The 27,148-nt window shown below is 37.1% G+C and overlaps 1 protein-coding gene across 2 annotated transcripts in view; it reads right to left on the bottom strand.

Annotated features, from left to right (window-relative positions):
* The window catches only part of LOC114647280 (protein transport protein Sec24A-like), a 62,822-nt gene that overhangs the window by 5,832 nt on the left and 29,842 nt on the right, over positions 1-27,148 (bottom strand). The window contains exons 8-17 of one of the 2 annotated variants that reach the window (XM_028795944.2): positions 25,133-25,245; positions 24,779-24,897; positions 20,360-20,406; positions 17,150-17,356; positions 16,062-16,185; positions 12,621-12,734; positions 11,822-11,995; positions 8,566-8,676; positions 5,784-5,959; positions 1,964-2,101 (exon numbers count right to left, since the gene is read on the bottom strand). In XM_028795944.2, the coding sequence (XP_028651777.1) occupies positions 1,964-2,101; positions 5,784-5,959; positions 8,566-8,676; positions 11,822-11,995; positions 12,621-12,734; positions 16,062-16,185; positions 17,150-17,356; positions 20,360-20,406; positions 24,779-24,897; positions 25,133-25,245 (1,323 nt within the window). Of the gene's footprint in view, positions 1-1,963; positions 2,102-5,783; positions 5,960-8,565; positions 8,677-11,821; positions 11,996-12,620; positions 12,780-16,061; positions 16,186-17,149; positions 17,357-20,359; positions 20,407-24,778; positions 24,898-25,132; positions 25,246-27,148 lie in introns of both variants that reach the window. The other variant, XM_028795943.2, reaches the window with a different exon arrangement.

Raw genomic sequence — 27,148 nt, 5'->3', positions numbered from 1 at the left:
AGGATTTTGAATTCAATGCGGAACTTAACTGGAAGTCAATGAAGCTGCTGCAAGACGGCAGTGATATGGTGAATAGAGGAGGTTCTAGTAATGATGCGGGTGGGCAGCTGAATTTAGACCAGCTGAAGCTTATAAAGAGATTTGCGAGAAAGTGGAAGTCAATGGTTGCATACATTCCTTTTTACCACTGATTTTAGTTAAATGTCATTATTAATGTTCTGTTCTATTACTTCATTTTTATATTTCATTCTGGGAGCCACTTGGAACTGCATATCACTTCTCTACAAGTGCAAACTGCAACGAAGACTTAAATCTTCATTAACAAAAAAAAGGTTGTGGATGTATTTTGGTAGAACTATATTGGAATATACTTCCTTATTCAGGCACGTATGGCTGTGTCATAGGCTGCTTTAAAGCTTTTTATATCTGCTGGAGACAGCCTCCTATACCTCTATGTGCTGCTGAGGCAACTTGAAGACATAATTACAGAGTTTGTCCAAGGGTAGGATTTGCTCCATTGTTTCACATATCATCACCACCTCAGCTCGCACACAGTTTCTGATGATTAACTACCTAGGGAAAGGTTTACAGCAAACTGACTTGCACGACATTAGGAAATGTGTAAGGAGCTGAGCTTTTCTATGGTTTAGATTATGTCCCCCCCCCCCCCCCCCCCCTTTGCTTTGCTACTAAGCATTTGATATGGTTGTGTATTTAAGATTTGTATGCATGCAATTGTATATTTTTCACTGTAATATATTATACAGGAGTGGGCAAAAGTAGGTTTAAAGTTGTGAGTATGCGAAACACAGCTTATTCTTGTATTTATTTATTACTGTATTATTTATTTATATTATTTGCATTCTTCTTTGTATTATTAAAGTGTGCTTGAGTGTAGCAATAATAACCTGCACGTTGTTTTCCATACGAAACCATTGTAAACCTACTTTTGCCCATCCATGTATTTAATGATGGCTTTTATGTAGGGTAGTATGTTTAGCACCCTGAGACATTTAGCAATGTAAAGAGAATTAAATAAAAAAATATATTATTGACAGAGATATCTGAATGTGGGAGCAAGTTGTTTATCAATGTTTGATGTCATAATGGATCAAAACATTCATGCACTTTTCTCCACCAATCCTAACGACGTCAAGCGCAAGTTGAGGTTTGAATAAGAATGGGATGGTGGTCCACTGTGGGCACCGTCTCTTATATTGGGCTAATTTGGAGTCACCAATTGTCTACAGAGAGCGAGAAGAAAACTCACACAAAAATGGAGGATGTACAAATTTCACACGGGCACAGACTGGCCAGAGGCTCGAACCCAGTCTGCTGGAACTATGAGGCAACAGTGCACTTTAGCAAAGAGAGGATTTAAACTGCTCTGGTTAGATAAATCCTGTGAATTGTTTCAAATTGTAAAGAATTGTAAATCATAACGTTACACCAACAAACCAGGTGTATTAAACTTCTTTTAGCGCACTGCTATTCACCATAATCCATGTACATGTTCTTTAATTTCTATATATCTCTGTAATAATTATTTAATGTTTATACACTAACCAAATTATTTGCTTCAAAATGATTGCAATGTGTTTAGCATTTATTAATTGTCATGTTGCAATGATGAAATATGAACTGCTTTAAATCAATGAAATGGTGCCTTAAAGATTATATCGTGATTAACCCAAAAATGCCTTTAAATCAAGGTAAATGAAACATACAGAATTTTTATAATGGAGGGGTTTGAATGGCATAAATCTTATTTGTTAACATTTATAATATTTTACACAAACATCTTTTTCTTCCCACTATAAATTGATGAGGCAACACTAACATACTGTGTAATAATATTTATGTACAACATAAAAAAGAATCCTGCAAGCAACTATGCCAGTTTCACAAGAACTACAAAAGACAACTACTACTATTCATTATATCAAAATGCCAACCGGCTCACCTCATTTAAGAATGGGTCGATGCGGTACAGGTCGGGCTTCAGCACTTTCAGAGCTGAACTTAATGGCAATGTCTTTAGGCTGTACATTATAAACATTCGCTCGTCACAACTTTGGTCAGGTTCTGTATGATAAAATAACTGAAACAACAATGTTAATTATGTTCACGCTCAGTATACTGCATTTTACTTTGGCAAAGTTCAAAAAAAGTGTCATTTTGTATTCATCACGTGGTGGGTGCGGCAACGTGCTGTATCAGCAGATGCTCCCAACCTCTCCCTCTTCCTCCTTATTATATGATGAAACCTTATTCTTAATGAAAGACTTCTTGAGAAACTCCCTTCTTTACATGCTTGTGGATGTATAACAAAAAAAAAGCACATCCGTTACTCTTGGTATTACAACCACAAATCAGAAAAAGTTGGGATGGTATGGAAAATGCAAAAAAAACACAAAAAAAACACAATGATTCTTAAATTTACTTTGACTTTTATTTCATTGCAGACAGTATGAACCCAAGATATTTTCTCTGGTCAACTTCATTTCATTTGTTAATATGAATCTAGTCCTGCATTTCAGGCTGGCAAACATTCCAAAATGGTTGGGACAGTAAAGCATTCCCCACTTTCTAAAATGTCGCTATTAGTACTCACCACACTTAAAAGATGTTATGGCATGGAGGATACCAACTGCTTAAGCGTTTCAGGTGTTATTTTGTCCCGTTCTTTCTGCAAACGTGCCTTAAGGTGTGCAACAGTATGGGGTCATCATTGTCGCATTTTTTGTTTCAAAATTCTCCACACATTTGCTATTGGGGACAGGTAAGGACTCCAGGCAGGCCAGTTCCGTTCAGTACCATCTTCTTTCACAGTCATGCCTTTGCAGTGCGCAGAACGTGGCTTTTGCATTGTCTTGCTGAAAAAGGCATGGACATCCCTGGAAAAGATGTCGTCTTGAAAGCAGCACATGTTGCTGTAAAATCTCAATGTTCAGTGTGAATCCAAGATGTTTTGTCAAATCAACTTCATTTCATTTGTTAATATACATCCACGCTTGAATTTCAGGCATGCAACACATTCCAACAAAATTGGGGCAGGGCAAATTAGGGCCAGTAATAAGGTCAAATAATTAAATAATAATGATGTGATGTCAACAGGTGATCGCAATCATGATTTGGTACAAAAGGCTGAGTCCTTGAGGAACAAAGATGGGCAGAGGATCTCCAATTCCTCAACAAATGCGTGAGAAAATTATTGAAATGTTTATAAACAATGGTCCTCAAAGAAAAGATTGGAAGGGATTTGCAAATTTCTCCCTCTAGAGTGCATGATAACATTAAATAATTCAGGGAATCTGGAGGAATTTTAGCATGTAAAAGGCAAGGGGGCAAGCCTAAGCTGAACACCCGTGAACTCCGATCGCTCAGACGGTACTGTGTCAAGAACTGCCACTCATCAATAGCTGATATAACCACATGGGTTTACAAGGTTGGCAAACCTTTGTGAAACACTACAATACAGAGTTACATTCACAAACGCCATTTACAACTTTACTGTGCAAAAAAGAAGCCTTATGTTAACAATGTCCAGAAGCAGCATAAACTTCTCAGGGCTTGGAGGCATCTGGGATGGACCATCACACAGCGAGAACATGTATTGTGGTCAGATGAATCAGTATTTCAGATCTTTTTTGGTAGGAATGGACGCTGTGTGCTCTGTGACCAAAAGACAAAAGGGACCATCCAGACTGTTATCAGCAACAAGAAGTCCAAAAGCCAGGGTCTGTCACGGTATGGGGTTATGTGAGTGCCCTCGGCAACGGTCATTTATACTTCTGTGATGGCAGCATTAATGCTGAACAGTACATTGAGATTTTACAGCAACATGTGCTGCTTTCAAGATGACATCTTTTCCAGGGATGTCCATGCCTTTTTCAGCAAGACAATGCAAAAGCCACGTTCTGCGCACTGCAAAGGCATGACTGTGGAAGAAGATGGTACTGAACTGAACTGGCCTGCCTGGAGTCTTTACCTGTCCCCAATAGCGAATGTGTGCAGAATTTTGAAATGAAAAATGTGACAATGATGACCCCATACTGTTGCACACCTTAAGGGACATTTGCAGGAAGAATGGGACAAAATAACACCTGTAACGCTTCATCGCTTGGTATCCTCCATGCCATAACATCTTTTAAGTGTGGTGAGTATTAATAGCGACATTTTAGAAAGTGGTGAATTCTTTACTGTCCCAACCATTTTGGAATGTTTGCCAGCCTGAAATGCAGGACTAGATTCATATTAACAAATGAAATGAAGTTGACCAGAGAAAATATCTTGGGTTCATACTTTCTGCAATGAAATAAAAGTCAAAGTAAATTTAAGAATCATTGCGTTTTTTTTTTTTTTTTTATTTGCATTCTCCATACCATCCCAAACTTTTCTGATTTGGGGTTGTATATTCAGTGTTGTGTTTTTGCCTTGTAAATTCCGATGGGGCCATACCAGAGTTTTTACTTTACGCATGCAGACTTCTCTAACATTGACAACTTACCTAATAATACTTGTCACTCTTTTGCTAATGACTAGCAAATCAAGCAACTTCACACACAATTCACATCACAAAAAAATTAAACAATGCTGGTGCCCTGTCGGTCTTGAATGCCATCAGCCCACTGTCACAAAATACAATAGCATAATCGTAACGTTAAGTAAACTTGCAAGCACCCACTACCAAGGAAAATCTACAAACTGCTTAAAATGAAAGTGCAATGCTTCAAATTTAGAATCAAATGGCTCTGAGATAAAAAAAAGAACTTGTGACACAGAAAGAATACACACACACCACACACTTCATGATTCACTGGCTCTCGGGCTGTCTGGTAGTATTGCTTCCAACAATGAGGTTTGCTGGACAGCACAAGACTGGCTAGCAACTGAGAAAACAATTGTCTGCATGTCTGTTCTTTCTGCACTAGGACACTGCAGGCTTCTTTTTCACAAAGTACAAGAAGCAAAGTAGACTTGCGTGGTGGTTTTTGAAATTTATTGCCATCAGGAGGTTGTCCTCTGAGGTGGATGAACATCAAGATGCCTCTCAGCCCCCTCACCATAAAGTCTTATGTTCAATGCATTACTGATATTATTTTCAGTCTCTAACTCACAGCTCTTTAAGTCTTCAAACCCTGTCACTAAAGTGTAAAATTTAGGTTACACACGTGCACACACAACAGACAGTAATTAAGAACACTGTAGGGTCAACAGATCTAGGCCCTCATCTTGAAATAAGCAGGCAGTGTTTAACTTTAAGAAAAAGTAATATTTTCCTAGAAAAATAATTCTTAAAATGACAGAATTAAGAGTTGTTAAAACTATACAATACAGTAGTTAAGTGACTGAGCAAAGCCCTTATAGCAAAAATGCCACTGATTATATTTGCTTAAGAATTTAACATCAAAATTATGCAGTAAACTTGTTTTTTTTTTGCTCAACAAAGCATTTTATAACATTAGAAAGATGTGGACGAGAACAGAGACCCTTCAGCCCAACAAAGCTTGCCAGTCCTATCTACTTAATTCCTCCAAAATAACATCAAGTTCAGTTTTGAAGGTCTCTAAAGTCTACCACACTACTTTGTTACTTATTTCATGTGTCTGTTTCTCTAACTGAGAGGATGATCAAATATTTAAAGCGCAAGAATTAACAAATATATTTTTTTTTTTTTAAAGTTGCAGTTGACTACTAATTTCTACCAACCAGCAGCTAGATTGAGTCATGAAAAGGAATTTTGGGAAACTTCAAAAGAGCTGTAGTAGCAGTAGTATTACCTGTTTCAGGAGTGAAAGCGTATACAGCGGCAAATGCTGTAACCCTCGGGGAATTAGTAGAGAGTTGGCATGCTGGTTTGAAGTTGCCAGTCTGTAGGCAGACAGAATGCCAGTCACAGTGTTCACCAAGTTTTCCTTTGCATTTGCCATGCTGTGTTTAACAGACAAATCAACTGCTGCAAAGAAGAAGATAAAAAGGGAAGGCTTATGGTGAAGTAACAAGCAGACAGGCAAAGTAATACTAAATCCCTGTCACAAATCGTTTAATTATTAATGCTTTATCAAACACATGTTAAAAAGTACAGGATAAATAAATTAATTAAACTGAAAATTTCTTGAGCTTTTAATTGATGGAGTGGAGTTTGGTGAATGGCTAGTTCTTCTTGTGCTTTCATAATCTCTTCATGAATCAGACTGACCTGCTATGACTGGTTAAACTCCCTCATTCTTTCAGCCCTTTTAAAAACATAATTTTTTTTTTAACTCTGATCATTTCTCTTATTATTTAAGCTCGATAGGCTTGGATGGCTATCTGCACTTTTTTTCAATGACCCTCCATCAGCACTTAAAAAACAAATGATTTACAATTATAAGGGAGGCCAAACATGGCCAGTTGGAGATGGTTTGCTGTGTACTGCTCTTGTGAACCTTGGTTCTGGATGATAATGTCATGTTTCAGAAAATGTTCCTCACCTGGCTGGAGTTTAAAGTATTGTTTCATGTTTATTTTGTTCATTTTGTGTCATTTCATTATGTTAATGTTCCTTTTATTTATAATATGCATTGTGCACTATGCCTTAGTTATGTTCCATGTCTTTTGCGAGTGGTTTCCTAAGAGGCACAACCACCTGCCAAACACCATCAGAATCTACCTTTTGCCCTATAAATCAGGAGGGTCTCCCATAGTTCCTTACGGTTCATTTCAAATGTGCTACGTAGTTTTGGCGAGTTCTTGTGTTTTTCCGTGCTTTTGTGAATTTCTGAATTTTTAATCCTCATTTGCTCTGTTTTTTGACCATTCTATGGATTTGTGATTAGGTAACTCTGAAAAGCACAATGGCAAAATGGAGTTTCACAGTATTAAAGAGCATCTTTTATGTAAATAAAACCTTTTTATATTCATAAAGTTTCTGCGTTTTCTCATTTATCAACAGGTAGAGTGGTGGCTCTGAGGCTAGGGATTTGTATCGGCAATCAGGAGGTTGCTGCTTCAGATCCCATAAATGCCAGAAGTGATTCCACTCCATTGGGCACTTGAGCAAGGCCCATACCTTGCACTGCTCTGTCCTGGTTATGACGTTAACCTTCATCCAGCCCTGCAAGCATGTCCTCCAACTTGCAGGGAAAACTTGGAGGGTGGTGGCAGGATTGGCACTCCAGCCACTGTAAAAAGCTTCACACTGTTCCATTTGAACTAATGTGGTGTTGAGGAGTTGCACGGCTGCACTTGGGTCCTAATTTGGGATCCTGAGGTGGTTCATTGTGCGGTAACATGCAGTATCAGTGCATGCTTCCAATCCTCCTGTTTATCAAGCCTGGGTTTAGTGGGCATTTTCTGGAAGTCATTTTAGGACTTCATGCTTTGGGACTCCCAGTGATAATAGCTAAGGCTTTCAGACCCTCCATGGTAACATCTAAATATTAGTTTCTGTTAAAGTCAGTTTGCCAAAATTTTACCAAATTGTTTTTATAAAATATAGAGGCAATACCATCTTTTATTTTTGCTTTTACTATTCTTTAGGCACATCTACCTGCTCCTTTTGTGTCTGTACTACTACTTCGAAACTTTCCTGTTATAATCTTTATGAAATCCTTTCATATGTGTCCTTTAGTAGCACACTTTGTTTAAGATAATAAATGTTGTGATGGACGGCCGGCGGTTTAGTCCGGCCGGGACGTCCCTGAAAGAAAAGAATGGAAGAAGGCAGCCTTTTCAGGACACTGCCTCCCCCGGGACGCTAGGTGGCAGCTCCCCTGGATGGCAACAGTTCCCCGGATTCCCTCAGGGCATCCAGGGACATGGAGTTTGTTTCCTCAGCCCTGTTGGGTGCCGCCAGGGGGAGCTCACAAAGAACCTGGGGACTCCTACTGTTACTACAACTACTTGAGGACGGATGATGTGGAGTTGGACCCGGGAGGAACACTTCCAGGTCATGGACTATTTAAAGGACTGCTGAAGACCCAGCAAAGAGAGCCGGAGTTGGGTGGTAATGTGACGGAGCTGCTCGGAGTGGAGGATTGATTTATTGTATTATTATTATTGATTATTGAGTATTGGAAAATTGTGAAGTGTGTGGTGCTTTGTGCACTGTATTAGAAGAAAAATGTTAAAGAATTCTTCATGGTGCTTTTACAAGTGTGTCCTGGACGTCTGTCTGGTGGGTTTCACGGGGCAACAGCGACCCCTAGCGTCCACAATATCAACAAAAGAAAGTAATGGAAAGGCAGATATAAAGGCACAGACCAACACAACAAAGCAAATCCAACATTTTGATATTTGGCTGAAGCCTTTACCTAAGTTGACTTAAAGTCCAATGCATTAGCCATTACACAACTGTTACACTGACTGACTAACAATTTTACATTTTTTTTCATATGTGAAAAAAGCATTGATTATAAAGTTATTAAACATAAACCCTTAGAAGGAAAGTGCAATTTTTACATTTTTAAGATATTTTCTTCCAAACATATGGTAACAGTACATTTCAGTGGTGATATGTGGATATTATAAAGATCACATCACTACAGGTTTGATTATTAACGTGTATATTATTGCTATTACCAGTGTAACAAAGAATTCCCACGATTGCCTCCACATCTGCCCCAGCATAAACCTCACTCGGAGTTTTCGCTGTGGGCAAACACCAAGTCAGTACTCTCACACGTCGCTCCCCTGCCAAGCAAAATAAATGTGGAGATAAACACCCTTGTGCAAAAAAAAATATTTAAGACAATGTCTACTAAATGTAAAGACAGTACAGCTGTCGTGAGAAGAAATATGCAATGCTGTTTTTATAAAAAAATCTTATCTCAATATTAAGTAAAATGAAACAGCTTAATTTGTTGGTTTTGCCAAATGTGAAAGTTTCATTTATGTCATGTCTGAAGTAGTGCATCCTGCTGGTTATGCAAAACCAAAGCACCACATTCTAGTTTAGAGAAGGTTGCAGTTTATGTATATCTTGGATATCATCAACTGCCTAGGGGTTTAACTGACACATCTTATATTTAGGCTTGGAGTTTGGAGTAGTTTGTACAACTGTATTATTGGTTAGAGATGCATATGTGATTGCTGTTGCCTCACAGCTTCAGGGGACCAGGATTTATATTTCTGCTTTGACACTTTCCTTCAATATCCCAAAGGCAAGTGGCTGTGACTGACTGTCAATTGATAGCAGGGTTGGCAAGAGTGAGTGTCGGGGTGTAAGCAAGTATGCCCAGTGGTGAATTGATTTGTTCCTTATGCCCAACGCATTTAGGTAAAGCCTAAAGCCTCCTTTGGTTGTGTTCTGTAATAAATGGATTAAGGAAATGAATAAATCGCCATTACTGGCTGTTTATAGAGAAGTCATTTCACCAAATGTCTCAGGACATTCTCTGTTTCAAAGAATTATGTTGTGCTACATTGGTCCACAGTCAAAACAAAAACAAAACAAAACACTCTTTTACAATAATGGGATTTTATTGCTAATGAGACCGATTTACACTGATCAGACCTTTGGATAAACCACCATCAGCCATGATACTGTTTGCATAAATCTTTGCTACAAGTAAACTTCCTGGGGCTCATTTTTTTCACATTTTTACCTTTACGCTTCTTGGGCCTTACATGGGAATAACTATGAGAGTTAAATTATTTTATCCATTATAACAAGGCAGGTAGAGGTTTCATAATTATCTGACGTGAACAGAAAACAAAAAATACTCTCCAAATAAAAACAATGGAAAGCATGCAGTATGTGGCGGTGGAAAAATAGTATAAGGACAACATTAGAAAAAGTGATTAAAGAGAATGAGAGGCATCTTAAGAAACAGAAAAAATGAAAACTGAAAACAAACTATCTTGCCGTGAAGCAAGGTGATATACAAGAAAATTAGTGGCGAAGGTGGAAGAAGCCAAAAAGGAAGAAATTTTAAAGTGGGTTGAAGAGTATGTTCAAGCTGACAATAGAAGTCGTCCATGATGTACTGGGTATAAATTGACAAACTTCTAAAGGATCACTGTGATTAACAGTGAATGAATTTAAATGGCTGATACATTAAAATCAGAGTCATTTGCTTTGAATGGAAGGTACACTACAAGCTACTCACTATATAAAGACATGTAGAAAAAATCTGAGCTATCCATCCATTATCCAACCCGCTATATCCTAACTACAGGGTCATGGGGGTCTGCTGGAGCCAATCCCAGCCAACACAGGGTGCAAGGCAGGGAACAAACCCTGGGCAGGGCGCCAGCCCACCGCAGAATCTGAGATATGTTAACATAATGTAAATTTCATTGATAGAATAATATATTTTGAGATGTCTTGAAACGCAGCTGAGATATGCTTTTAGTTGTAATTTAAAACAAAATAGGACTGAATTAGTGCAAGCTGCACCCTAATTTGGGCTGTTCTTAAGAAATGTAATGATTCACTTCATGAAGTAGAAGTACATAATAAACAACAACAGTGGCATCAGATATTTTAAATATTAAAATGTGTGCTTCAATTTAAATGTTTCAAGTCTAAATACAGTATTCTTGATTATAACAGAAATCTGTCATTTTTCACCTTCTGACAGAAGTTCATAGAGGGCTCTAGATCTTTAGTAAAGGATCACAAATAACATCATAGTCATAATCACTGCCCTTGAAATAGTTTAAAACTATAGCCCATGTGCCTATGTTTGAAAACTTCACTTTAACCTTCTTGAAGTGTCTCTCAAAAGTCTACAAACACTGATTAAAAAATCAAAAATATGTTCATATTTGTGATCAGCAGTCTCGAAATGGCACGAAATGACCCAACACATACCTATTTTACCTTTCCCCATTTTTTGTGGTTTTGTGAAAAGGGGGGGTGGTGGGTGTGGGTTGAACCCCTGGAGTGAAATGTACAACTTCAAGTCCTTCTGATTATTTTTGCTGAAGACGACTTTTACTTTACTCTTTAAAGCATCAAGACATATTAAATTTTATTTCATGTTTGGTGATTTTCTTGTACTGTTGTACAAAAAAACTGAAGTGATTTCAAAGTGTTCAAAAGTAATTTTTATGAACATAAAATTTTCAAATGAAGTAACTTCAAGTCTTTTTAAAGACATATTTTAGATATTCAGGAATAAATTGTAATATTACTGTGGTACCAATGAAGAGATGTCAAAGAAAGTTTAAGTTGCTGTGGTAATGAAGGGAAGAGTTTACGCATTTTGTAAGAGTTGTATGGTATATGGGACTAAGACATATGTGATAAAGGTAGAAAACAAACAACACTGGAAAGAACTGAAATGAGAATGAGCTCTAAAGAGGGAGCAAAACACAAGCACGGAGTTAAGAGAAAAGACTGATATGTTTGCATTATGTTGTATGATGACAGAAAAACTGCTTAGATGGTTTGAAAATGTGGAGTGAAAATCCAGAGAATGACTGTGTAATGATTTAAGATGTACTGTGATGGTGGTGAAGAAAACAATCCCAAGAGGGAAAGTGAAAATGACATGGATATAATGTTAGAAGATGATATGAGAATAAGGGGTTTCAGTCCTAACCATTTTCAGGTAAATGGAATGTGCTGGGCAGCTAGCAAACCTGGATAATGGCTGTTAAATGTTTTATCATCACATGTTTAATATGAATGTTTCTATATAAAATAAGGGTCACTTTACCAATGTACTGTACTTCACAATCATTTAATATTTCTGGCCTTTTAACACATTATAACACATTAACAAAATTACTGTGCGCAAGTTGTTTCAAACTACGATAGAAAGTTTCACCTTGAAAATATAAATGCTATATTGCCAGTCAAATAGATCCCTTTGAAATCATGACCTACCTTTGCAAGATGTATAGAATAAACATGACTGGAAGACGAGAGTGGAGCTGGTCAACAGACATTTGCTGATTGACATCTGCAGGGAAAACTGAGTGTCTGGAGTAACAGTAGGCAAGCAGAAGACACCCGGAGATTGCTGGACACAGTTGCCTAGACAGTTTTCTATAAAAAGCCCTGTATCAAAATTTAAAAACTGCTATTTAATCAATCTTACATAAAATGCAATCAGATATAAAGGAAAAAGGCTATTAACAAACATTCATTATTAGGATTTTTGTACTAGTATGAATATTATATATTGATTCCTGGATGCCTTTGTTACTTTAGTTAAGTATTTCTGCCCTCCTTTTCATGCAGCTCTAATTTGTATTCTGAACTCTAGAAGTTGTAGTACTAGCAGGATAGTACATGAATCTGGGACAGTCATAAATCCAGAACTTCGTATGTAACAGTCTGTCATTGCCAGCCCTTTTAAGGAATCAAGGTATGCTATGAATATATTTTTACTTGTTTATACAAAGTTGTTTAATTTTTAACAATGTAGGTAAACCTGGTTGATACTTGTGATTTTAGAAAAATATAACAGACATATCAGTGATGTCACAAATAAATATTTGAACTATTAAAAGTATTAAAAGTAGGGAAACAGAGGATTTGCTATGTCAAGTCTTGGACTAGTTTCAAAATTCTGATTTAAATACATTGTCAGTCTACATCATGAAGAAAGACTTTATGAACTAGTGGAGGATATAACAAATGTAGTATAATCCATGACATTTTTTTGCAAAAGAAGACATACCTTTTGTGCAGGAAACTCTAAGCACAGCCTCAGCACCAACAGAGCGACTTAAGTAAAGATAAAACTCCTTCTGAATCTTCTCACACAGCTCTTGACTACGAACTGAGTGGAAAGCTGGGTAATAGTATAGAGAGCCATTTGTGAACCTAGAAAGAAAGTCTTTTCACCAATGAAGTTAGTTACATGAGATATATGCATGAGAGAGACAGGGAATGTCTAAAAAACTAAATAAAAAAAAAAAACTACAAAGATACTGAACTGCTGCTGAGTAACTACATTCTGTAAATCCAATCTCAGAGCCATAAAGACAACAAATGGAAAGCACAATTTCTAAGTATGAAACTGTTAAGAACACAGATCTGCTTCCAAAACAGAAAGGGAAACATCTTTTTCTGAAAGATGTTTTTGTTTCTCGGATTTGTTATTATGAAATAATAACAAAGAAGCACTGCTCTTACTGTATACAGAAAAAAACACAAATTTATATATCTATGTAGTAAAATCTTAGTGTTTATAAAGGAGAATGTTTAACATATAAATGGTACATTTTTAAACTTCTCTGAAATAAAATTCTTATATACAATTTAAGTTTATGAAACATTTATCATTAATATCTTAAACAAAAGTGACAGAAACAGATCAGAAACAAGGAGGCTGGTGGAAGGGTAGCTTTTGTCTTTTGGAAAAAACATAGTTGTAACACAAACTTTCAGCCTTAATGGCTCTTAATAATTAGGGATCAAGTATATTTTTCTTTAGACTGTGGAAAATACAAGATGCAGTCTCTGTTTAGCAGCTGAATAAAATCTCCACAGCAGTTTATTGATACATGTGTTGCACATAGAGAGCAGTAGCACATTTTCAATACAAAATTTTCACACAGTTTCCCATTGGGATTAATAAAGTATCTATCTATCTATCTATCTATCTATCTATCTATCTATCTATCTATCTATCTATCTATCTATCTATCTATCTATCTATCTATCTATCTATCATCACTGATATACCATCAGAACTTTGAATACAAAAATTAAATATTGTAATCAATTGAAAGGCTTTTTAATGACATGATAACCAGGACTGACTATGATTGGCAGTTCTTGCTTATTAGAACAATCCTTATTTTACACATGTCTGTTGTTCCAGAAAAACAACACATTACCTAAATGATGTAAACATTATTAACATTTCTTTGGAAGGCCTTACTTGGGTCATGTTTAATCCAAGGCTTAATACCCAGAAATCATATGACAACATAGCTTTTAAAATATTTCACACACAGCAAACGTCACAGCACAGCTATGAGTAAAAGCTAAAGTGCTCGAATAAGGTGATATACATACAGTTAGGTCCATAAATATTTGGACAGAGACAACTTTTTTCTAATTTTGGTTCTGTACATTACCACAATGAATTTTAAATGAAACAACTTAGATGCAGTTGAAGTGCAGATTTTCAGCTTTAATTCAGTGGGGTGAACAAAACGATTGCAAAAAAATGTGAGGCAACTAAAGTATTTTTTAACACAATCCCTTCATTTCAGGGGCTCAAAAGTAATTGGACAAATTAAATAACTGGAAATCAAATGTTCATTTCTAATACTTGGTTGAAAACCCTTTGCTGGCAATGATAGCCTTGACAGTCTTGAACTCATGGACATCACCAGATGCTGGGTTTTGCTCCTTTTTAATGCTCTGTCAGGCCTTTACTGCAGTGGCTTTCAGTTGCTGTTTGTGGGCCTTTCTGTCCAAAGTTTAGTCTTCAACAAGTGAAATGCCTGCTCAATTGGGTTAAGATCAGGTGACTGACTTGGCCATTCAAGAATTTTCCACTTCTTTGCTTTAATAAACTCCTGGTTTGCTTTGGCTGTATGTTTTGGGTCATTGTCCATCTGTATCATGAAATGCCACCCAATCAATTTGACTGCATTTAGCTGGATTTGAGCAGACAGTATGTCTCTGAACACCTCAGAATTCATTCAGCTGCTTCTGTCCTGTGTCACATCATCATTAAACACTAGTGTCCCAGTGCCACTGGCAGCCATGCACGCCCAAGCCATCACACTGCCTCCACTGTGTTTTACAGATGATGTGGTATGCTTTGGATAATGAGCTGTTCCACGCCTTCTCCATACTTTTTTCTTGCCATCATTCTGGTAGAGGTTGATCTTGGTTTCATCTGTCCAAAGAATGTTTTTCCAGAACTGTGCTGGCTTTTTTAGATGTTCTTTAGCAAAGTCCAATCTAGCCTTTCTATTCTTGAGGCTTATGAGTGGCTTGCACCTTGCAGTTCACCCTCTGTATTTACTTTCATGCAGTCTTCTCTTTATGGTAGACTTGGATATCGATACGCCTACACCCTGGAGAGTGTTGTTCACTTGGTTGGCTGTTGTGAAGGGGTTTCTCTTCACCATGGAAATGATTCTGCGATCATCCACCACTGTTGTCTTCCGTGGACATCCAGGTCTTTTTGCGTTGCTGAGTTCACCAGTGCTTGCTTTCTTTCTCAGGATGTACCAAACTGTAGATTTTGCCACTCGTAATATTGTAGCAATTTCTCGGATGTGTTTTTTCTGTTTTCACAGCTTAAGGATGGCTTCTTTCACTTGCATGGAGAGCTCCTTTGACCGCATGTTGTCTGTTCACAGCAAAATCTTCCACATGCAAGCACCACACCTCAAATCAACTCCAGGCCTTTTATCTGCTTAATTGATAATGACATAACGACAGACTTGCCCACACCTGCCCATGAAATAGCCTTTGAGTCAATTGTCCAATTACTTTTGAGCCCCTGAAATGAAGGGATTGTGTTCAAAAAATGCTTTAGTTGCCTCACATTTTTATGCAATCGTTTTGTTCACCCCACTGAATTAAAGCTGAAAGTCTGCACTTCAACTGCATCTGAGTTGTTTCATTTAAAATTCATTGTGGTAATGTACAGAACCAAAATTAGAAAACAGTTGTCTCTGTCCAAATATTTATGGACCTAACTGTATAATGTCCTGTACAATGGCGTTCATTGTTGAGGAAATTTATACATTTCACTATGCTTACTGAAGAAAAAATACCTAAAAATCAAGGGGCTAAATAATATATGAAAAACATAGTGAACATAGTGAAATATATGTTTGAATATTTGAAAAAAAATCACTGATATGTTATTATAATTCAAAACATGCCTTGTAATATAGCAACTAGCAGCAAAGGTCTTTTAGTTCCGTAAGATGGGTAGATATGAACTTCTATACAGCAGTTCCAGAAGCTGGAAATTTCTAAAGTTTTTCTTTGGCAAGTTGAGTTTGGATCAGTTTCTTTTATTTACAAAAGTACAAGGCATGCTGAGCAAAGTGCTAAACTGTCTGAGTTGAGAATTATTTATAAAGAACCAATATAATTACTGCATGTAAGAATATTCAAATGTCTAAGAAGTGATACTCACACAAAGAGTTCAAGTTTGAGAATTGACGACTGAGCAAGAAAAGATCCACAGTTATCTGCTGTAAGCAGCATTCAAGGGCTAAATCTTTGTAGAAATCTGAAGTAACACAGGGTCTCTGAAGGCCCTAAGAAAACAGTATTGCGTTTAGCTTTATAGTTCAATTGAAGTTTTTGCGATTTTTAGTTACCTTTTAAGACCATCAATAAAATTCTGCTATACAAAGAAAAACATAAACTATCATGTGAACTGGATTTAAAATTAACAGAAGACTGTGAATGTGACTCTTTATAGTTATATTTTGTTCTAAGGGACACATGCATTAGATATCCTGTAATAAATTACTGTACATCAGACATATTATTTATAAAAGTTGCCCATAAAACTGTATCTTTTTTTAAATACCATTTTAGAGAAAAGATATTTTTAAATCATCTGCTTTAAATGTCAAAATAAAGCAACCTGACATATTTCATAATAGGACAAAAAAAAAGGTGAAACAATTGATGAAAAGAAAAAAGTGACACATTCTACATACCCTAAGAAACTGTTAATATTAGATATTAATCAGTCAGTCAGTCAGTTAGTCATTTTCCAACCCGCTATATCCTAACACAGGGTCACAGGGGTCTGCTGGAGCCAATCAAGGCCAACACGGGGCACAAGGCAGGAACAAATCCCGGGCAGGGTGCCAGCCCACCGCAGAGATATTAATCATTGTGGTCTTACTCAAAAGAAACCAAGTATGGTAATTGATGCACTCTCTGAGATAGTTGCATTAATAGCAATTATTTTCATGTGATATTGGATCATTAAGTCATGTATTTCTCAACATTGTGAGTGGTTTGTTCTGCTTTTTGGACAAAAACAGTGCATTCAAAAAATGACATGACTAATTAATACAGCTGGAGTCTACAATATGTGTCTTTGACTACTGGTAAACAATTTAACTTTTTTTTATAAAGGATCACTATTTGATATTTATTAAAATAAGATTAAAAACTCCAAACATCTATGTTTTAGTGGATGCAATATGTCAACATAAAAGCTTTTTTATACAAATTAAAAAAAAAACACTTAAAATAATTTACCGAGGCAGCAGTTTTGCAGCAGCTTCTGCCTGGCATGTGTAAAGCACCACATCCAGTATTTGGCCGCTGGGACAAAAACACAGAAAGGCGCCCTCCAGTGGGTGAAAGTAGCTTCTGAGCTGCCTGTAATGCAGGACCCAAAGCACAGAGGGTGTCTGTAGTATCCTCAAAGAATATGGGAAGTTCTTCCAAGAAGTGACCTACAATCTTAAAAGAAAAAAAAAAACAATCAAGCTTTTGTGACTTCAAGAGAAAAGCATTAAAATATCAGCTGGTGAACATGACCTGTGTCAATCTTGCCCTTAGACGTGAAGTGTGAAAAGACATCCCTCTCGGGGATTAATAAAGTACATCCAAAATAAAGCATAACCAAATCAGTCACTCAGTTGGTGATTAATTAAATTTGTTTAATCCCAAAATGATTGCATCAGACGTTTGCTTTAGAACCCCAACAGGCATTCACAAATCACTTAGTGTGGCAATGTATAGAATTTTTATTTAAAGAGTACAACAAGTTTAACTAATCTGTAAATATTTTACATGTCTACAATTCAGAGACATAAACTACTTACTTTTATGCTCACGATCTTCACACAAGAAAAAATTGTGCATAAAATAAATATTAAATACAAATGATATATTTTTGGAATAAAGCAGAACTCGAAAACTTTCTAAGAAAATAACATTCAACTTTTGTAAATGTTTATAACAATATAAACACAAGCAGATTAAATGATTTGGCTAGAGTAACATGGTGAGCAATGACTGTCGTGACCTTCAAGAACTTTCCATAAAAATTCAGAAATACAAATATCAATTACCTGAGTTGCATAAATAATAGAGACATTACACAGCCCGGGGCGGCACGGTGGCGCAGTGGGTAGCGCTGCTGCCTCGCAGTTGGGAGACCTGGGGACCTGGGTTCACTTCCCGGGTCCTCCCTGCGTGGAGTTTGCATGTTCTCCCTGTGTCTGCGTGGGTTTCCTCCGGGCGCTCCGGTTTCCTCCCACAGTCCAAAGACATGCAGGTTAGGTGGATTGGCGATTCTAAATTGGCCCTAGTGTGTGCTTGGTGTGTGGGTGTGTTTGTGTGTGTCCTGCGGTGGGTTGGCACCCTGCCCGGGATTGGTTCCTGCCTTGTGCCCTGTGTTGGCTGGGATTGGCTCCAGCAGACCCCCGTGACCCTGTGTTCGGATTCAGCGGGTTGGAAAATGGATGGATGGATTACACAGCCCAGGTCATATTCACTAATGATTGTTAAAGGACTGTTCTTCTGAGACAGAGGTCATCAAATAGTAAATTTGACCTGGGGCCAAATTCTCACACAGCAGAAGCTCTTTGGGTCAAACCAGGCTGGACCAGGCAGTAAGCCACCCCCAAACACAAACACCAGACAGAGCTGTACAGACACACTTCTTCTTTCTTTTCTGGACACACTCATCCAATCATGCACTCATTCACATCTGTCAAATTTATATCTATGTATGATAGGGAGTCATCATAGAAGAGTACAAAGTGAGGCATCATTTTATCTGACATTTGCATTTACTTACTTGGTTGACACCTTTATCAAAGGCGACTTAGATACTTTATGACTGATTACATTTCCTTTGGTTTTAAAATTAGAGCACAGGTAGGTCAAGTGACTTGCTCATCGTCATGCAGTCTCAGTAGCAGGACTTGAACCCACAACCTCAGAGTTTGACGTCCAAACCTTTAACCACTACACGACACTGCTTGCCTTCAGATTTAACTGCCATGTTAGTAGTGCAGTGATTAGCACTCTCCTCGCCGTGCCGTCCATCTCTTCACTCTTTTCCAGTCTAAGCTACCTCACTGTTCAGCATAGCTCCTTTTAAGCTGTCATAGTGCATATTGGCTCTCCAAGGTCTGCATTGGTCAGACACATCAGTATTGTTAATGCAGAATAAGCAAATTATAGGAGGAATATCTGCAACTATTGCGAAATGATACTCAATTCACTTACTAAAGAAACAACTGACTCTAAAAGAAAATAAATAAAAAATTACCAAAGATTGTTTCAAAACTACAAACACTGTTTTTATGAATTTTTGCAGCACTGAAATACGGAATGGAATTAGTGTAAATTGGATGGATGAGCATTGATGGTGTTCTGAAATAATGCAGCACAAGTTAAAAAGTGTTCAAAAATATAAACTGAGGGGACAGAACCTCCTTGCAACGGGCCTGGCTTGGAACAAGACAAAACTTGAAAATGGGCCATGATGATCTTGGCTTTAAGCAACATGGGAGACCACTAAATTGTAAAAATGCCAAAGCTGTAGCCAATATTAACTCCAATATTAACTGTAGCCAATATTAACTTAACACCAGCTAACCAGAACATGTCTGCCATGAGTTACTGTGCCTAGCAATATGCAGCACTACAATTGTACCCTCCAAAATGGTGGCAATTTTGATGTCACCAAAATAATGGTAAAAATGAAATATTAAAAAAACAAAAACAAAGAAGAAGCATTAGTTGTACAGTCTTGACAACTCAACAGGACATCTTATGGTTAACAAACCAATGTGTTATTCACTAGGAGGTTATAGTGCCTGCCTAGCCAATACTTTTTATGTTGATTAGATTTGTAGTTTGCTGAGGTACCACAGAAAAGGTTCTGCCAGTCACAATGTAATGGAGATGCAAACCAGCTACCACTACACTAATGCAGTTTTCAATGCACAGATGATAGTTTCATGAGCAATGGAATTTACCGATACTAATGTAACAAGGTGGTTCTATTTATCTGTACTTTTATATGGAACTCACTTAATCCAATACAGACGATCAACACTTGGATATCAACATTTACTCATACTTAGCCAGTTTTAGAGTTGCCAACTAACCTAATGTGTACATTTTTGGGACAAAGCACAAAAAACAGAACACTAGAGACTAAGCAAGAATCTGCAGACGTCACAAAGACAATGACAGTGTCAGGATTCCAGTCCCATTTTTGGAGTAGTGAGGCAGCATAATAAATACTGTGCCTCCATACTAAGATCATACAGACACACTGAATAACAGAAAACACAAGTGCATTTGAAAAAAGGTATGATTTTTAAAATTCAGTTACTGTTTAAAAACAGATAAAATAAAAAGTGCATCCTCATGTATGTCCAAACAATTGTCTTCTTCAATTTCTCATGCTAGAATTTTTGTTTAGAAAAAGTTAATACATACCGCTTTATATTCAGGCAGATTCACCAATAACTTTTCTTCTCCACAGGCTGAAACAAAACATTTATGGTCTTATTAATTACAGAAAAGACATCTTAATTGCATTGGCATAAAAATAAGCCAAATGAAGATTTTAATGTTTTAAACTCACAATACTGAACTGTCCTTTAATTAATATATATAAAATAAAAAAATGGACTTAAAAAAAAACCAAGTCAAAATGTGAACTGTGTGAACTAACACTGATTAACCTGCCAGCAAAAGGACACATGAGTAAGCGGCCACAACCTGCGCCTTTTGACTATATTTAAACTCAGTCTCTTTAAATTTTTAAACTCTGGACTCTTTAATCGCATTCTAAACACTCTCTTTCTATATTTTTAAAAACTGCTATAGACTGATTTTAAATTATGTATCTTTACTGACTGAAGGCATCTTAAGCAAGTAGCTGTCTAATAAATAAATTATTTTCTCATTATAAATCTGCAAGACATAAATAAAACTTTATTGTTGAAGTTTTGGTGAAGATAGATGCCTCCAATATCAAACTATTAATCAGACCTTAAATGGATTAAAAAATGAATTAATTAAAAATCGCACACACATTGCTACTGATAGGCAGTCACGTTTAATGAAGGTTTTCCTTAACTTGTTGAGAATGCAGAGAAACACAAATTTGTAGAATAAATGCTGTTTATATATGTACAGTAGAAAAATATCAAACAATTAACCAGTTTAAGGAAGCAAAAGCCCTACAATTACAGCTTCTCAAGAGGGTAAGTACATCAGAATCTCTGTAATTTGAGAAACATATGCCTTAAAGGTGCACAGTTGGCTGTTTCCTTAAATGGTCCATGCCAAATGCCATATCCACCTTCAACAGTGAAATGTGTGTACTCTGAAATGCCAAGCATCACTGTTTTCCTTAGCTATTAGCTGACTGATATATTTGCCACCATTCTTAACTTTCTTTGTTTAGTGATGACTAACATTAAGAGCTAGATAAAGTTAAGCAGGTACTCATTCTACACTGCATAATCATTGTAGAGCTACTTATTGGAATGCCTTGATTGGATTTAACAGGCCCTGTTTTTGGCAGCAGCCTTTCAACCTTGACTCCCTAAGAGGACAAGAAAAAATTCCCAAAAAAGACCCTTGTAGGGAAAAAAAACAGAAGTAATTTTCGGAAAGCCAATTCAGAGACAGGCCACATTCCAGGTAGGCTGGGCGTGCAATGGGTGTCAAAAAATGGGGCAAATACAACACACAAAAGGGAACACAAGCACTCCTATATATATATATATATACTGTATATATATATATATATATATATAGTGCATCCGGAAAGTATTCACAGCACATCACTTTTCCACATTTTGTTATGTTACAGCCTTATTCCAAAATGGATTAAATTCATTTTTTTCCTACGAATTCTACACACAACACCCCATAATGACAACATGAAAAAAGTTTACTTGAGATTTTTGCAAATTTATTAAAAATAAAAAAATTGAGAAAGCACATGTACATAAGTCTGTGGTGGGCTGGCGCCCTTCCCGGGGTTTGTTTCCTGCCTTGCGCCCTGTGTTGGCTGGGATTGGCTCCAGCAGACTCCCGTGATCCTGTATACTTAGGATATAGTGGGTTGGATAATGGATGGATGGATGGATGTACATAAGTATTCACAGCCTTTGCCATGAAGCTCAAAATTGAGCTCAGGTGCACCCTGTTTCCCCTGATCATCCTTGAGATGTTTCTGCAGCTTAATTGGAGTCCACCTGTGCTAAATTCAGTTGATTGGACATGATTTGGTAAGGCACACACCTGTCTATATAAGGTCCAACAGTTGACAGTTCATGTCAGAGCACAAACCAATCATGAAGTCAAAGGAATTGTCTGTAGACCTCCGAGACAGGATTGTCTCGAGGCACAAATCTGGGGAAGGTTACAGAAAAATTTCTACTGCTTTGAAGGTCCCAATGAGCACAGTGGCCTCCATCATCCGTAAGTGGAAGAAGTTCGAAACCACCAGGACTCTTCCTAGAGTCCATCTAAACTGAGCGATTGGGGGAGAAGGGCCTTAGTCAGAGAGGTGACCAAGAACCCAATGGTCACTCTGTCAGAGCTCCAGAGGTCCTCTGTGGAGAGAGGAGAACCTTCCAGAAGGACAACCATCTCTGCAGCAATCCACCAATCAGGCCTGTACGGTAGAGTGGCCAGACGGGAACCACTCCTTAGTAAAAGGCACATGGCAGCCCGCCTGGAGTTTGTCAAAAGGCACCTGAAGGACTGTCAGACCATGAGAAAGAAAATTCTCTGGTCTGATGAGACAAAGATTGAACTCTTTGGTGTGAATGCCAGGCGTCACGCTTGGAGGAAACCAGGCACCGCTCATCACCAGGCCAATACCATCCCTACAGTGAAGCATGGTGGTGGCAGCATCATGCTGTGGGGATGTTTTTCAGAGGCAGGGACTGGGAGACTAGTCAGGATAAAGGGAAAGATGACTGCAGCAACGTACAGAGTCATCCTGGATGAAAGCCTGCTCCAGAGCGCTCTTGACCTCAGACTGGGGCGACGGTTCATCTTTCAGCAGGACAACGACCCTAAGCACACAGCCAAGATATCAAAGGAGAGGCTTCAGGACAACTCTGTGAATGTCCTTGAGTGGCCCAGCCAGAGCCCAGACTTGAATCTGATTGAACATCTCTGGAGAGATCTTAAAATGGCTGTGCACCGACGCTTCCCATCCAACCTGATGGAGCTTGAGAGGTGCTGCAAAGAGGAATGGGCGAAACTGGCCAAGGATAGGTGTGCCAAGCTTGTGGCATCATATTCAAAAAGACTTGAGGCTGTAATTGCTGCCAAAGTTGCATCGACAAAGTATTGAGCAAAGGCTGTGAATACTTATGTACATGGGATTTCTCAGTTTTTTTTATTTTTAATAAATTTGCAAAAACCTCAAGTAAACTTTTTTCATGTTGTCATTATGGGGTGTTGTGTGTAGAATTCTGAGGAAAAAAATGAATTTAATCCATTTTGGAATAAGGCTGTAACATAGCAAAATGTGGAAAAAGTGATGCGCTGTGAATACTTTCCGGATGCACTGTATGTGTGTATGCCATGAATGATATACAACCAAAACTTTGGTATATATGAATGGAAGCGAAGGTCTGTGATACGGTTTGCATATTTGCAGCTGGAGATCCACAAAGGGAGAAGATGAATCACGTATCATAAAGTAGTTTTTATTCCTGAGCTTTCAGCCCCTGCCAGGAGCCATCATCAGAGGGTAATGCTTAGACATACAAGAACCAAAGGCAATATATAGCAAAATTAAGTGGTGGGGGGTGGTCTTAGGTCAGTGTGTGCGTGGTGGGGGAGGGGGGGATGGTTAATGAGATGGAGGCTGGAGGAGTATTGGTCGTAAATTAGGGTTAGGGGATGTTTTTGGAATGGATGGTGGACCTATGTGAATATATTATTAACTTACATATAATTATTCATTTTCCCGCACATAAATTTACTGATGCCAGTCTAGATCCTTGCAAAGTGCAGGGCTCTTTTCGTTCTGGTAAAACAACCGTTAATAAATTATTGAAAACCTGTTCACACATCTCATTTAGCATTTAAATTTACATATTTTCTTTTGCAAAAATAATTATATGGAAAATGAATAATACCACAAGGTTCTCAAAACTGTCTGCCCCAATTTTAGCTTGGCAGTGCTGGAGCCTACTCTGGCAGCATTCTGCACACGTCTGGATACAGACCTGAACAGGGCACCAGTCCACCACAATGACCTGCACTCACACTGAAGGCAATTTTAAATTGCCAATTAGTCTAATCTTCACAATTACCCTAGAGAAATTTTTGACTATATAAAAAACAGAGAGATCCTACATTTACTTATACCTCTGATACATCTGAGTACATCTCCGGCATTTTTAATGTCAGATCATTAAAGAATAAACAGGACTTTCCATTCATAAATAACAACCCTTCAAGCTTTTACAAATAAGATAGATATTTTGTTTATTTACAGAAGTATTTCAAAACTCTGCTTTGTAGGGGTTGTATTTGGATTTAAGAAGCTAATTCTATTGAAGCATTTCCATAAACCATTTGTCTAACGTCATACTAATTTATTTTTATACCAAGTCTTGATATCAGAATCCTTACTACTCTCCTTATCATAGAATATCATAAAAATGCAAAAAAGTAATAAAACGTAAACCCAACTTTTCTTTTAAGGCAAACATTTCAAATATTCTGTACAAAGATGAGTAACTCTTAGAAACAAAAGCATCTGTGTAGCATTCTCTCCATCTCTGTGATATACAGTATTTCAAGTCATATGTAATGATTACTTCAGAGCAGGCACCACTTAATAGTTCTCAGGTTTGAGAAATAAATGCTCACCTTTGGAGTCTGTCTTTGCTAAATTCAAAGGACGAAAATGACTTGATTCAAGATCATAGAAATGAACAGTACTGTCAAAGGTAATAAATCCAATTTGTGTCTGTGAATTTTCTGATAAACTAAAAAAAAAGAAAAAAAAATTCAATTAGAAATCTTTTATTTTATTTATGTTTAACAAAATCCCAGCAAAGAAGATTTAAAAAAGATTTTTCATTTTTAAATAAGGCACAAATAAATTAGGGATATAATTTCAACCTGTAACAAATTAATTTCTAGTCTTTTCTGTTAAAATTTCAGCATGATAAAAATAAGGTTTTTAAATGACAGAATGGAACAATAAATTTAAGTACTCACATGTTCAAAGTTTGAAGTAAAATGGGGCAAATAATCTTTAGGTAGCCTGTGCGGATAGCATTTTGGCTGACATCAAATACAAACAGGTATTTTATTGTCTGTGGGGTTTTATCCTGATGGAAAATATACAAAAAAAAAAGTTAATGTTACTAGAATACTAAGTACCTATACTTTAGCATGAGATTGTAACTCAAGGCTTACTGTATATGCATTTGTGTAAGTGTATTCCATTGGTGTAAAGTACACAGTATAGTTGTATATGGCAAAGATAAAAGATAATTTTAAAAATGTATGTGGCATTTTCATTTGTGAACAGTTACTACAGGTCTGGGTCAATTATTTTGGTATTAGTGTTGCAGCGTTTAGTATAATCAAACATGAAAGTCTCTCTACAACAAAACAAGAAAGTAAACATTAGAACTACACACCATATAAGTTCATTTTGCAATGGATTACAAGGAGTATAGCATATCCCACCAACACTAAAACATTACTATAACTTGAAGGGATGTAAATACACACTCCACTAACCCTTAGCCAAGTATGAGTCAACATTCAATCTAAAAGCTTTGGGTAAGAATCCCACACTAACAGAAATAAACACATTCACATTTTTAGCAAAAATTCCTAGCTGAAAATGGAACTTGAAAATAAGCAGTGACAAGTGGCACACTAGCAGTGGGACCATTGTTTTCCTGTACACATAATCCTAATACAACTTAATGAAGTGTCACATAACAACACACCTACACGAGTTGGACAAAATAACAGAATGAGCCTATAAAAAAGGAGTTTAACTTTGAAGTAAAAAATAATCACAATTGCAAATGCAGCTTTAAAGGTGAGTCCTATTGGGCTGGCTGCCAATTAGCAATACAGTATGTGTCTGCTATAGTAGAGGTCTGACAATTAGCAATTTGATGTTTGTGTTTTCAAAGGAACACGAGGCAACTAACATAGTTACAGGGAGGCCAAATAGTTGGTGTCCAAATGTGGGTGCATCAGTCACAAATAACTGCAAAACTATTTCATGTGTCAAGAGGAAACCATCTCAGAAATAATGACAGCATATGCCAAGTGATATATGGTTAAATGTATATGGTGGTTGCAAGTCAAAGCTCACTGCCAATAATAGATAGACGCTTCTCAGGACAGTTGTTAAATGCAACAAATGTGTTGCCTCAAAGATTGCCACAGGAGTGAATCGGCACCTCCACTGCTCTCATCAAAATCTGTTCTAATTTAGAGCAGGACTACCTTTTCACTTGTATCCAAGGCCAAAACACAAAGACACATAACATGATGAGAATCACAATGGAAAAAAGCAATATGGTCTTATTAGTCATCTTTTATACATTCAGACAGGTTTATACTTAGAGAAGCTTTCAACCTACAATATTTTTATCAACAATTAAACATGAAGGGAAAGCAAAATGGAATAACAGCTATCTTTTAAATGTCATTCGATCCAATGATTGAACTGAGCTGCAAATTGGACAAGGAATATGAGGCCATTTCACAGAATCAGTTACATTGTATGGTGCAAACATGGTTCCCTCATAATGTTCCTGTATTCCAGGATGATCATGCCTCCAATACACAGTGCTAAGCTATTTCACGAGTTGTTTCAGGAACACTATATATAAAGAGTGGAAAGCTCTGGAGCTTTGATTTGATTTCAATTACTTTAACCATTCAAAGAATTATAGGCTTTTCTTCTTCAAGAATGATGTAATATCCTATTAGTCTTAGTTTAGGACTTACATGATAACGTTTAAACGAATGAAGCTGCCCTAAAGATAAAGGTCATCCATACCCTATAGGCTTAGGGTATTTTCAACATTATTTTAAGTTTTTATATAATCAGACATATTGTTGGAGATATGTAAAAAATTAGCCAAACAAACAAAAATCACAATATTAATTGGGAAAAACAAAAGAAATAGTTGAGGACACAATTATAAAGAGGCTAAGAGAATGTCAAAGTGGAAAATAACAAGCTAACTGGCAAAGTTA

This window comes from Erpetoichthys calabaricus, chromosome 2 (assembly GCF_900747795.2).
Source record: "Erpetoichthys calabaricus chromosome 2, fErpCal1.3, whole genome shotgun sequence".
NCBI lineage: Eukaryota > Metazoa > Chordata > Cladistia > Polypteriformes > Polypteridae > Erpetoichthys > Erpetoichthys calabaricus.
This window is presented reverse-complemented; position numbering and strand designations above follow the sequence as displayed.